Here is a 13006-nt window from a genome sequence, read left to right as displayed (position 1 = left end):
AAATACCTTGCAGTACTATCACTTCCCAGATTTAATTTTTACACCAAGCAACACCATCCATTTCTGGGCTCTCCGGTGCATCTTCCAAGCAGTGGACAAGGTAATACCAGGCTGTGTACCAACCTTCCCAGTCTGTTACCCTCTTTATTTTTCATTGCTGTCTTTTGGGGCTACCTCTTAGCAGTGGATGTGGAAGTTTGTCACCAAGTCTGCTTCAAATAATCCTGGTGTTTTGAATAACACCCCTGACACCCCTCAACAACGCAGAGGGAAAAGATGCTACTAATTTTTTTCATTTGAATACCCCAGCGAGAAGGTCTTACCCCAATGAGAAGGTCTTACCCCTCCGAGGTCTTACCCCTCCAAATTCAAGGGATCAGAACTTGAAGGAGCCAGAGAGGGAGCAGGAAAGCTCATGACAAGTGGTGAAAGAGAATCAATGCTATCGGAACCTTCCTTCAAGTTTGATAGCTGATCTGGACCAGTAAGTTGTGATGATCAGAGAAGAGGTTTAGGAGGAATTTCACACAGTTGGAAATTTAATATTTAATTAGCTTGAAACTGTAGGAAAATATGTCATGGTCATGATGTCAGAGCTATCTGACATGGGGGAATGCAAATGAGTGCTTGTTTGAAGGCAAAAATCAAGAACAAAATTAATCCAAGGAATTCAGAAATGAGATGCCCTCCTAGTTACGTGTAATACGTTTCATGGACTAAGTACAAAACATACGGAGTTCAAGTAAATCATCATTTGATTTCTTAAAAACAGAAACCTGACTGAAATCACGGAAGTGTTGGCTGGAAGGGACCTCTGGAGGTATCTAGCCCAACCTGGAAATGGGTTGCTCACTTGGATCATGTTAACCATGACTTTCTCAACCCAACTTTTAATTTCTCCAAAACAGAGGTTCCACAGCTTCTCTGGGCACCCTGTTCCTGTTCTGCACTACCTTCCTAATGACTCTTTTCCTTCCTAATACCCAAGCTGAATCCCCCAAACTGTGACCGTTGCCCTTTCTCATGTCATCTGGCACCAGCAAGAGTTGGGCGCTGCAGTCTTTGTAGGGTTACTTCAGTATTTCTGTGTCTGCAGCACTCAAATCGCTGATTAATCCATCTTCTTCAGAAGATTTGTGGGTGTTTAAAAATCAGAGGATTTGACTGCCACACCATACTCCAGCCATTAAATTATATCAATCCGGAGCATTATAATGCCTTCTGGGTCTGTAAGACATCTGAACTAGATATTATAGGGGAAGGTTTTGTTATTGCTTATGTTGCACCTTGGAAATATTCATGGCAGTCTGCTCAGAAAAAAGGTATCTGCTTAAGGAATTGATGATGCTTCCAAGTCAGTCATCCTTAAGTGGAAGCCTGGGTTGTTTTGCTCTGGATTGTAAATGTTTGTGTTGACTCACTTCAGCACAGGCTTTTCCTCTGTAGTTGCCTTAAATGTGCCATGTGAAGGCAGCTGAGAAGACAGAATTAAGAAAATTGCAGATAATGGTGGGTATGATAACCAAAAAGATACCAGGGTGAGATCTGCGTTCAGCCACACCACCCTCAGAACAGTAAAACCTTGTGGTTTCTTTGTTAAACGCCTTAGTATGATGTTGTTCAGTGTCACTCAAGATACAGGTTATTTAGGGTTCATTAGCAGACAGAATACTTGTGACTTGACATGGCATTTTTTGTAAGCCTGGTGTATTTGAGCCGCGCTGAAAGGAGCACTGACTGACAGCTGAATGTAGGGAAGTCATTAAAAAAAAAATAATCTTTTGTGGTATTAGTGGCTGTCATGGGAAATGCTTTTCCCCCCATATTATCTTTTATTTAAGTTTCTGATGTTGTTAAAGGAGGAGAGCCTTTGAGCGTGTAGCAAAGCTTAGTATGTTTGTACGGCGTCAGCTTTTTGTGCCAGAAGTTGTTAAAAATTGGCATCCATTAACCTGGCACTTCCCTGCCTTCAGGAGCACCATGGTTGAATCCCTTTTTTGCCTTTGCAGCTTGTACAGATTATTATAAATACGACCCATTTGGAGAAATCCTGCAAGTTCCTAGAGGAATTCATAACCAATATCACTAATGTACTTCCAGAAACTGTCCACACTACAAAACTCTACGGGACCACAACCTTCAAGGTGAGAAGGCTGGTAGATCCACCTCGGGGGAGCTGCTGTTGGTGTTTGCTTGGAGAGTATCTGCTTTCAAAGCGTGTGTGTGGATGTGTGGATGTAGGGAGCTAAGCTGAGCCCAAAGGTAATTTTGTCATATCCTGGGAAGCTTACGCCCTCAGACTAGCTTTTGGGTCTGTCCTTTGGAGCGTTACTTCTGTCGAGATCGTGAGCCTTTGTAGCCCTAATTCACATTGCAGCACTTATTATCTAAAGGATTAAGCAGCTTTTAAGCAAAAGCATGATTATTTTTTTTTAAATGAATTTTCATTTTACTGTTTGAGCACCATACAGCGTTATACACGTCTGGCCATGAACGCAAGCTCTCCTCTTTCACCCAAGAGGAGAATAGATTTATCATCTGTATCATTCCGCTCTTTTTAGCGTTATCCCCTAAAAATCGGGGCTGGCCAAAACTGCTAGACTTCGCAGTCTTTAAATCTTTAAATCATAACCCAGGAGTGTCCACCCAGATACTTCATATGAAATCTTAAGGCCATAATTAGGTCAACTGTGGGGTGTCTGAATTGTGTCCCATGGCTGGAGAGCAGGACATGGGAACAGCGCTGAGGACTCGAGCGACCGTAGGGAGTCGTTAGGTGAGGTTTGCCCTTGGGATAACAGGAGACTTAGGCCCCATGTCCCCCGGGAAGTCCATTCGTTGTCCCCTCTGGCATCATCTACCTGTTTGGCCTAAGGGTGAGTTTTCCAGCCCTTACTCTGGCAGGGAGGCTCCTCTGTGGCCCTCCTGCACCCCACACCTGCACACAGATTGGTGGCTCTCAACCTTTTTCCATCTGGGATGTTCCTCTCCCATCTCTCTCTCTTCCATCCTGCACTGGATTTGTCCTCCTGGTCCCCAGGTTGTGTCAGAGACAAACACCAGCTTGGTCTTGCCCACCACTGGCCTGGTGGCACACGTCCCACCAGTCTGAGCTAAGCTGAGGCTGGAGCAGCTGTAGTTGCCTACAGGCACCTTGTCTTGTGCTCCCTTTAGGGCTAAAGGTTGAGTCAAACTCAGCTCCTGTTACTTGTGTAGATTGTGGTGTGAAGACTCCATCCCACGTAAGGTTGTCTCGTTTCCCAGGATGCCCGCCATGCTGCTGAGGAGGAGATTTACACTAACCTGAACCAGAAGATAGACCAGTTCTTGCAGCTGGCGGACTATGACTGGATGGCCATGGAGCCGGGCAGCAAGGCCAGCGACTACCTTGTGGATCTCATCGGCTTTCTACGCAGCACGTTTGCTGTGTTCACCCACCTCCCGGTAAGCCACCTCCACCCATTTCCTTTCTTTTTTGGTCTGGGGAGCACACGGGCATCCGATGGTGCTGTGGAAACTCATGGTTGCTCAAGCTTTATGGAGTGCAATGGAAGTCGGGCCTTGGAGTGTCAAGTGTTATGAAATAAAAAATCTATTTTTAAAGTAAGCTATTTCATATGATCCAGAAGTTGGGCTTCAGTGAGAGTCTCCCCAAGTATTTGCAAGTCTACTTATACGTGAACAAGGGAAATATCCCAGTCTACCCTGTAGAAGTAGGATCATAATTCACTAGCCACATAAATTTTAGACATGTCAACTTTCAGCTTAATGGACATTCAAGATTTTTTTCAAGAGATCCCAGTATAAGGGTGTCTATTATTTGAACATTTCCAAATGTTTGTCAAGTCACTGGATGCCTTACATCAAAATACTGCTCCGTTGGAAGGCAGCATATGTTTCTTTCTTTTCTCTGCTGTCTAAAATATGCCTGTGTTTATGCTGTTATTACGATCAAAAAATGTATTTTATGTTGTTTTTTGCAGTTGGCTGAGCGGTGTCCCGTTGAATAGGAAAAATATAATCATCAGGGAGTTTCATTTTTACTCAGCATTTTTTCCTTTAAATAAGATTTGTCTGGATATATACTTATGAGTATCTTCAATCAGCATGTATTTTGAAATAGCAAATCCACTGAACACTGTGTTTGTCCCAAAAGCAATTTCAAATCTCTTCTTTCCTGGACTATTATTTATTTGTTGTTACTGGGTGCCCAGGATTATAGTACACTGGTGCACACTGGGCATCTTTCATGAGCCTGGATATAAACAGGAAGACTAATAATACACAATGACAGTTGCTGTCACTCCATTCTGCTTGTTTATGCCACTGTGATTGCTCCACTGGAAGGATGTTCAAGCCCTCCAGAGCTGTTTTAGGCGGTGTTACAGCCCCAAAACTGTGCAGCCTTCTGCGTGGTTTGTATCTTTAGCTGGATGGAAATGAGGAGTGCTTTGCTGTGGATGGAGAAGCCACCACAAGAGAAATCAAAGTGGTTTTCCCAGTTCTCTGTACCTGGAGGTGTTGTTGAGAAGAAGGTGTTTTCTTGGCTCTGTTATCATGGGAACAAACTGCTAAATAAAGCGTTGCCTCCTGTGGAGAGAAGTCAGAAGGGTTTTCATCCATCTCGAGGCCACATTTGTTGCCAAAATGTCCCCTCTGTTGGCAGCCCTGAGCAGAGTGGCTGGTGGCCACACGGGCAGGCATGGGGCAGGTGCCCTCTGGAGTCAGGAGGTGCTTGGAGATGGCTGGAGTCCTCAACTTCTGGATTTCTCCTTAAAAAAGAAGATGTGGCTGCACAGGGGTGGTTTATCACCTGGAGACTGTTTCCACAAATCATACTAGGAGTACTTACGCAAGCAGGTAATGGGATTTGACAGGGAGATTGGTCTCTGCACCAGAGCATGAAGCATGGCTAGCAGGAGAGATGAGGATGGGGAGAGATGCCCACAATGATTTATGAGATGGACCCGAGTGATTTATCTTCCTTTAATATTAATGTTTCCTTTCTGAGTGAGTTAAAGTTGTTTTGGAGACTGGGAGGACAGCTAATTGGTCTAAAAAGGACCAAGACAGATCAAAGCAGCCTTTTCTCTTCCAGAACTGGATTAGAATGGACCCAGCTGAGGAGAAAGCTGTTTGCATTTGCAGTGCAGCACCTTATCTCCAAAGCGTTGCGTGGCGCTGATCCTCTGACAGCCTCGTGAGCCGGGCAGGGCGAGTGAATCAGGTGCTGCCATCTGGTTTGTGAAGCTGTAGATCTGGTTCAGTGGTTTGTACAGATGCAGGTCTGGGATTTTTTTATCTATATTGGGATATCTTCCTTTAGAGGAGTGCTAGATGCCATCACTGAACATTGCTGAGGGGTCCTTGGGTACCCTTGCAGGCAGTGGTGGATGAGAGCAAGTCAGGAAGAATCAGGGTACATCTAAAAGGCACCCAGCTCTTTTGGTGTCTCTGCTGCTTCATTTTTATAAGGTTCAAGGGCCTTTTTCCAGTGGCTTATTTAGAAACACATGAAAATTTCTGCGCTTTGCTAAGTGAAATATTAGAGATAAGGCGTAGAGCAGCCCACATCTCTCTAAAGCAATGCAGGAAAATGACGATGTTTGTGAAAGCACCGAAAATGTGGGATGAGCTTCATTTGTGAAAGGAAAGAGTGAGAAAGGTTCAAGGGGAAAAGGAACTATGTCCCAAAAGGGTGAATTACAACTGAAAGAGGATATTGCAGGATTGCTAGTGGCAAGGTAGAGCAGTTTCTATACTGCTGGTCTGAATCCAGCCCAAATCCTTAGCACTGTAATGTTACGATCTAAGAGGAGTTGCTGCCCTTTTTGAAATGAGTTTGCAGCCTGGTCCTGCTATAAAATACAGGATTTCCACACTGCCAGTAGCTCACAAAAAAAACTCAAGTGACTGTGCAGCATCCTTGGAGGGGCATCCCTGGATAAGGCATCCTTGGAGCATCTTCTCATTCTTAGAAGTGGACTCTGTGCAACACCATCCCTTCCTCTTCTCATGTCCTTTCCTGGTTTGGAAATATCCCCATCCTCCAGAGCTGATAATCGGGTGCCTTTGTGTTGAATTTACACCATTTAAAAAAGAGAAAAGTGTGCTCCTAGTATTTGAACTTGCAGGAGTTTTTGAGAAGAAGAGAGTGGCAGTCTCAGGAGATGACTAAGTGGCAGGAGCTCAGCTACTCACCTGCCTTTTGTCACAACAGTAATTACACCAAGAAAAACCTTCACCCGCTGATCAAAGAAACTCAGCCTGGGCTTGTCGGCAGTTACCGTGATAAAATTACACCAACAAAAAGCTCTGTCCTGTAATAGAACGGAGCCGAAAGTCCTGAGCCTGCAAAAATGCAGGCGGCTCCTTAACATGACGGGTGTGAGTAATCCCATTGTCTCGGACGGGGCCGCTCGTCTGCAGGAAACTTTTCTGGGGTCAAGGCTCCAGCTCGCCGCGAGGCAGATCGAATGGCCTCGAGGGGGTCCAGTTGACTCAACAAGTCAACATTTTGGAGAGGGAGTGAAGAGGAGCAGAGATGCTGAGTGAGCTAAAAGGTGACTCCGAGCCAAGATTTGGGCATTAAGTTTTGTGTTTCTGGATACACGAGGCTGAATTTTTCCTGTATTTATTGGGGGGAATCGCAGAATGGTTGAGGCTGGAAGGGACCTCGGGAGGCCATAGGATCATAAAATAGTTTGGGTTGGAAGGGACCTTTAACGGTCATCTAGTCCAATGGTAACACAACCCCCCTGCCATGAGCAGGGACGTCTTCAATTAGATCAGGTTGCTCAGAGACTCGTCCAACCTTGAACATTTCCAGGGATGGGGCATCTACCACCTCTCTGGGCAACCCCCCAAAAATAACCCAGACCAAAGCTAGTCCTGGCTTGTGGAGTGGCTGAAAGAGTCTCCACTTTCTCTAGTGTTCAAGCAGGAATTGAAATCCCTAATTTTTCCTTTGGAGCATCAACATAGACATTGTGGGAGATGGTGGAAACAGCTTGATATTAGGAATCCCTGGAAGCGATTTGCTTTTTTGCAGCTTTGCTTTGGGACGCTGAGCCCCCGTCGGCGAAGGGCACGCGGGTGGGTACAGCGTGTGCCGCAGGGGAGGAAAAGTTCATGGTGAAGTTAATGGGGTTTTGGTGCATACCACTGCTGCAGGAAATTTTCATGGTGGTTTAGAGCCACAATTCGAAAATGCTCCGCTAAGTGCCCAAAATGTCTCAAAGCAAATAACACGCTGGTGGAAATCAAAGCATAATTAACATTTGGCTTCAAGGCTGCCCTCTTCCTGCGTTAACCAGGGAGAGTCGGTTACTGCTGCTGGTGAGCTTATTAACATGGGATGCTCGGGCCTCCTTTAAAAGAAAACACTTTTTTTTTTTTAAGAAAAAAAAATAGTTTAAAAAAAAAGAGCACTTCAGGAAAAAAAAAAAAAAGGTGGTTTCTGGTTTTCAGCAAGTAAAGGGCCATGGCCTCAAAAATTAACATTTCCAGCATAATACTTTTAAAAGAATGACTGAAAAAGCCTTTTGTCTTTGATGGCTGATTGTTGTTTTTATTTCTTGTTAGACAAGTTAATGTAAATCGCATTGACAGGGCTACTCCAAACACACTGATTTGTTGACATTAAGCTTCTCAAAGATGGAGGGTTGTGTCAACACCTACAGTGAACTGTCAGGTTAACAAAGCAAGGATGTTTTCTTGGGGGAGGGGAGCAGAGTTGGGGGAAGGGGGGGGTGTTTTGTTTTTATTTTAAGTTTCCTTTAATCCTCTGTTAGTCTTGTATCTTGATAACCTCCTTTGGAAGGTAATCAGGGCAGGTCAAGAGGTGATGCTGACCCGGGAAGGGGAAGCAATCTTTCAGCGATCGAACAAACTCTAACCTCTGCCGTCTTGAGCAGTTCAGCGTGAACTCTCTGCAAAGGGGTTTTTGGGTTGGTTTTTTGTTGGTTTTTTTTTTTCCTTTTGTGCTTATTTTTGCCAGATGGCAGGCACAGATTTCAGCTGGAACCGCACGAATGCCGCGGCCGCTCTGCCTGCAACGTTTTTGCCTTATTCACCGTATTGGCATCTCTTCCCAGTTGCAAATGAACATGCTGGCCACAGCAGCTCTTGCTTTGGTAGAAAGAGCTTTGGAAGTGTTTATTTTCTTTTTAAACAGAACGATTACCTATGTTTTTATTTAAAAAGCCAAATCCCTCTGTAATATTTTAAAAGGCAAGGCACTGTGCGTGGAAGTAAAATGCCTTGAACTTTGCACCAACCACAACCTTGACCATGCTGGGAGGGACCCAAGTGGAAAATAACTGTCATGAAAACATCATATGAGCACCAAAGACACCTTTAGATTTTCAAGAGTCCTGTCTGCACTTAGATAACTATGTCCCCTTGGCCTCAGAAGAGCTGAGCAAGTTTTGCTTGAGCTGATCCCTGCTGTCACTCACTAGGGTTTGGCGTCCGTCACCTCCATCTTACAGGTGGGAAAGCTGAGGCACGTGCATGTTGACTTGCAGACCACACTCCATACTATAAGACTGATCCGTAGTTTTTTCATTTCCTCCTCATCCTCCTTAGACCAGATTCAAGGAACCCATATTTTGCTTTTTTTTAATACTCTGCCAACTGCTGAGCCGCTGGTGCCTCAGTTGGAGCGTTGATGGGTTGTAGGCACCTATGGGTGATGACCATTGTGTACCTCTCTGCTTTTCTCACTGTTGCTTTGCTCTCTTCTGCATTTGACTTTAAACTCCCTGTGTTGTCCTCTGTAGGGGGATGTAGATGTCCACTCTACAATGTCGGTGAGTACAAGACTGCGTGTCGTGCGCGTTTGGTCTGCTCTGCTTGCACCTCAAATGTTAGAGGGTGAGTTGAACCAGAAAAGGTCCTTTGTCTCAAAAGGGAGGAAAGGAAAAGATTGAGTAGAAGTTTAAATCAATAGGTTAAATAAGAGACCGGGGGAAAGGGTTTCCTGCCACACAGGTTGCTCACCAGCATGCCCTTGCAGTAGCACTGCTAAATTGTTGCTTTTAGAGCACATCACGTTTAACTGTATCCTTTTATCCCTCACGCATCCCTAAATGTGTGGGGAATTAAGGGAAATGCCTGTTATTAGGGAAAGCATGATGGGATCTTCAACCTCTGCTTGGAAGAGAAAAGATCTTTGTAAACCCCTCCCCCCCCCCCCCCCTCGCTCCCTGTATTTTGTTCGGACAAAGCCCCCAGGGGGATTTCAGCCTGACATTCCTCCTGGTCTAAGTGCTCTGACCTGGGGCTTGACCACTCAGCCTTCCCTCCAGCTAGAGTGGTAGAATAATATTTTATCCAGAAAATAGTGTGGGTTCTTGACGTTTACTTATCTCCCTATTTGGATTAGGGCAGTTAGCACAAAGAACACAAAGGAGACCTTTCGGACCTGCCTTCTGGTTCAACAAACCCCTCTAATCGTTGTCATTTCTGCTTGTTTCATGTGCGGGAGAATAAGCAGCGGCATTTCTCCGGCTGGATGGCAAACAAGGTGCTCTCGAGCTACCTTGTTTCCTCTAGTCCCACGTCTGCAAGCCAAGGCACGTGCGAGCAAAGCGTGCCTCGTGGTTTGTTTTTTTTTTTTTTTTTGTTGGTGCAGCCCTGCTCGACGCAGTTTTGCGGTGTGAGATGCGGCCGGCGCGGAGGCATAGCCTCTACCCCAGCTTCTGCTTTTCCGCCTTTAACCCCTGCTCTTCATTTTAATGCTGAGCTGCCATGGTAGTATTGATATTTCATGCCGCGGTTGGATGCTTGTAACCCTTTTCCTGGAAACTGAGCATAGCTAAGCCTTGAGTATTTGCAGGCGCTGGGCACCTGGGGGTTTCTAAGTCAACAGCGAGGTCTCAAATCAACGCCAGCTTCTGGAAAGAAAGAGCCTTGTTAAAGCAATTTGAGGCCAGCTTCCATCAAAGCCAGGGCTGGGTTGCTGGCAGGGCTGCGGGAGCTGCCTGCACTGCCGGGGAGCAGGCAGGGATGCTTCAGGCATCCCCCCACGGCCGCGGGTTTCCAGGAGCGGTGTTGAATGTCGATCATCTTATGTGGTGTCCTTAGGGTGTACCCTAAGAGAGACAGATGCAGCAACTGGTATTGCCTCTGGCTTTTCAAGACTTTCAACCATTTAGAAGCCAGATGTATTTATTTCTTTAATTGAATCCAGTGCCTAGACAGCTATGGAGTCAGCTTCCTATGGAGAGGGGTGCATTAGTTTCATTAAGGTAAATCAATGAAAAATAATACCTGGAGGTCCCCTGGAAAGGGTCAGGAATGGAGTAATCCCTTTATATGGTGGGACTTTGCTAGCCTGCTCTTAGTTGGTTTTGTTTTTAACTGCAACGAATTCTAATTTTCCTTTTAACCCCTCTAATTTTCTGTTCTCTAGGTAGTTTGTATTAATTGGTGGAAATAAATCACTAATCTGTCTGTCTAAAAGAGATTGAAAAATAAAAATCTGATTGTACAAAATAGCAGGACAAAGGGGTAATTGTAATGGAGTTTAAAATGTCCAGTGGGAAGTAGTTGTGGCTAATCCTGGAAGTTTCTTGGTGGTGTAGATACAGACCCACATAAAAAAAACCCGAGTTGCCTGGGATGCAGACATGGACAGGGCACGAGCAGCATCCCAAATCCTCCCTGTATGGTCCTCAAGGGGCTTCCTCCGCTCTCCAGAGATGATCCGAGTCTCCTGGGGGGGTTGCTCAGGCCAGCTTGCCCTGAAACTTGGGCAAAATGCCCTTAAAACCAGGGTGCCTTGACGGGGAGGAGATGGGCAGGTGACTGGAGCAGTGCTTGCTTGGCTGTGCGGTCCCGAGCTGCCCGCCTCGCTGCGGGCTGGTGGCTGGGCATTACTTTCCTGGTCTTCTCCAGTGCCTCCAAAATCCCAAAAACTTACCAAAATTGAAAGGGTCGAAACAAGAGCTCACGGTTGCTTTAAAGCAAGGAGCAAAGCTTTCAAATACAGTGGATTTAGCTTTGTTGGCTGGGGAGAAGGCTGACCTCTGATTAACCCAGGAGCGCTAGTTAACTCGAATCCGGGTAAGCCAAGTTATCTTGTAATTACATGGTTTCTTGTCTGCTTTCAGCACTTTGAAAATTAATTGAAGCTAAAATGCCCAGTCCCATAAATCCTTTAAACCAGGGTGTGCACGCTTCCCTAGGTGTTGCTTCCCTTTGTGTAGTCACCTTGGCATGTTTGGCTTTGATTTTTATTTTACAAACTTAGATTTATAAAGCTATTTTATGCTTACTTTTGCATGCACGTACATACACAAAGAATCAGATGTGCGGTACGGGGAATTTGGCAACTGAAAATCCATCCTCAGCGTGAGGAATTCAAACATGCCTGATGCTTCCCGCACCAGAGTCCCAGAGTGTACCTTCCAAAAACCCAAACAGAAGTTAAAGTATGGGTTGTTGGTTTTTTGTTTGGTTTTTTTCTCCTTTAGACTGAAATTTAAGCGAAACAATAGACTTTGCAATTTTAGGCTTTCCTCTTATTTCATCCACTAGCAACCTGAAAACTAGTAAGGCTCTTCTTGAGTTGTGAATGTGCAAAGGAACGTTGATGAACACCCCATCTGCTTCCAAAACTCCCGGCTATCTTCTGTAACCTACCCATGGGAGGAGACCCCTCTGCCCTAGATGCGCCCAGCCTTCACATGCAATGTCCTTTGGGGTCCCCGTGCTGGGGTTCCTTGATTTGAGGGTACAGGGAGAAGCGTTGGGAGCTTGTGCCCATCATTCGGAGCCGGTAGGCGCATAAGCGTGGTTGAGTGTCGTCGATGGGGTTGAAGTGGCTGCAATTAAGGACACGTCATTTCGTGACCGCCGTAGGGGTATCTTTACACAGAGATATGTTCTCCCTGGATCTTGCAGCTTAGGTTAGGTGTAACGGCAAGAGAGAGCAAGGAAAGCATTTAAAAGTGCAGATCCTCATGGATTTCTCGTGCCGTGGCCTGCCTTCGTTGTGTTTCATGAATGGCAATAAATAAGGAGAGCCCAATGGGTTCATTAAAAAGCAAGACAACAGTAATTTCTACAGCTTTCACCATCCCTCTTCTCTCTATTTTTCAATGTCTCAATATTGAAAAAGGAAATTTAATGTAAGATTTAGCTTTTGGAAACATGTAATGTGAGCTGAAGTTTCATATGCTGCTTGTGTTGGTCACTCAGTAATCAGGTCTGCTTGGGGGGAAAAAAAAAGTCTCCTGAATTGGGCGTTGATGGCTCACAGAGTGGAAATGGAGTGGGTGGTGGATGGGTTTTTTTTTTTTTGTTTTGCGCTCATCCTTTTTTCCAGTCTGTTCAACATCTGGGCCTTAAGTCATGTATTAGCTGCGTTTCCAACAGGCGGCCGTACGTCACGGCAACAGGCCGACCCTTCCTTTTATTTATAACACCAAATTATCATTATAAAACTATATAGAAAAGATGAAGCGATTCAGTTCACGCTCTTTAAGTCCTCCTACTGCCTTAATTGGCAGATGCTTTGCCCTGATAAATCAGCAGAAAGAAGCATGGTTCTAGCTCCTCGTACGTTAGGGAAAAAATAAAAAAAAATCTGTATTTAATCAACTTTTTGTTTCCAAAATGGCAGCTGCTTTGTATTTAATGGAAAATCAGGCTCTTCCCAATGGAAAGAATGTTATTCCCAAAGTGAGTACAAAAGAAAATAAAAGCCACAAAAGAGGAGGATGAAATATGTAGTTTGTTTTTTTTTTTTTTTTCCTCGTTCGTTCCAGTTGTGGAGCCGCGTGCTCCGATCACGGTCAGGCCACGGTTCTGGTTTGCGTCACGTAACTCGGAAAGTCTCAGCCCGTGGACACGGGGACCAGGAGAGAGGCACAAATAGGCCCCAGAAAAATTAGGGCTACTTCATGCTTCTCGTGTACATATAGAAGCTCGTTAAATGCAGGTTATTTATGGGTTCAATTCCTTCGCAGGCTGAGATGCCTCTGCTGTTGGAGCACCA

At 45.2% G+C, this 13006-nt stretch overlaps 1 protein-coding gene across 6 annotated transcripts in view; it reads left to right on the top strand.

Moving 5' to 3' along the window:
* Positions 1-13006, top strand: part of EXOC6B (exocyst complex component 6B) — a 353544-nt gene that overhangs the window by 214136 nt on the left and 126402 nt on the right. For 4 of the 6 annotated variants that reach the window (XM_074865395.1, XM_074865391.1, XM_074865392.1 and 1 more), the window contains 3 exons: positions 2010-2144; positions 3265-3444; positions 8784-8813. In XM_074865395.1, the coding sequence (XP_074721496.1) occupies positions 2010-2144; positions 3265-3444; positions 8784-8813 (345 nt within the window). The remainder of the gene's footprint in view (positions 1-2009; positions 2145-3264; positions 3445-8783; positions 8814-13006) is intronic. The other 2 variants (XM_074865396.1, XM_074865390.1) reach the window with 1 other exon arrangement.

The sequence above is a fragment of the Strix uralensis genome, chromosome 4, assembly GCF_047716275.1.
Source record: "Strix uralensis isolate ZFMK-TIS-50842 chromosome 4, bStrUra1, whole genome shotgun sequence".
NCBI lineage: Eukaryota > Metazoa > Chordata > Aves > Strigiformes > Strigidae > Strix > Strix uralensis.
This window is presented reverse-complemented; position numbering and strand designations above follow the sequence as displayed.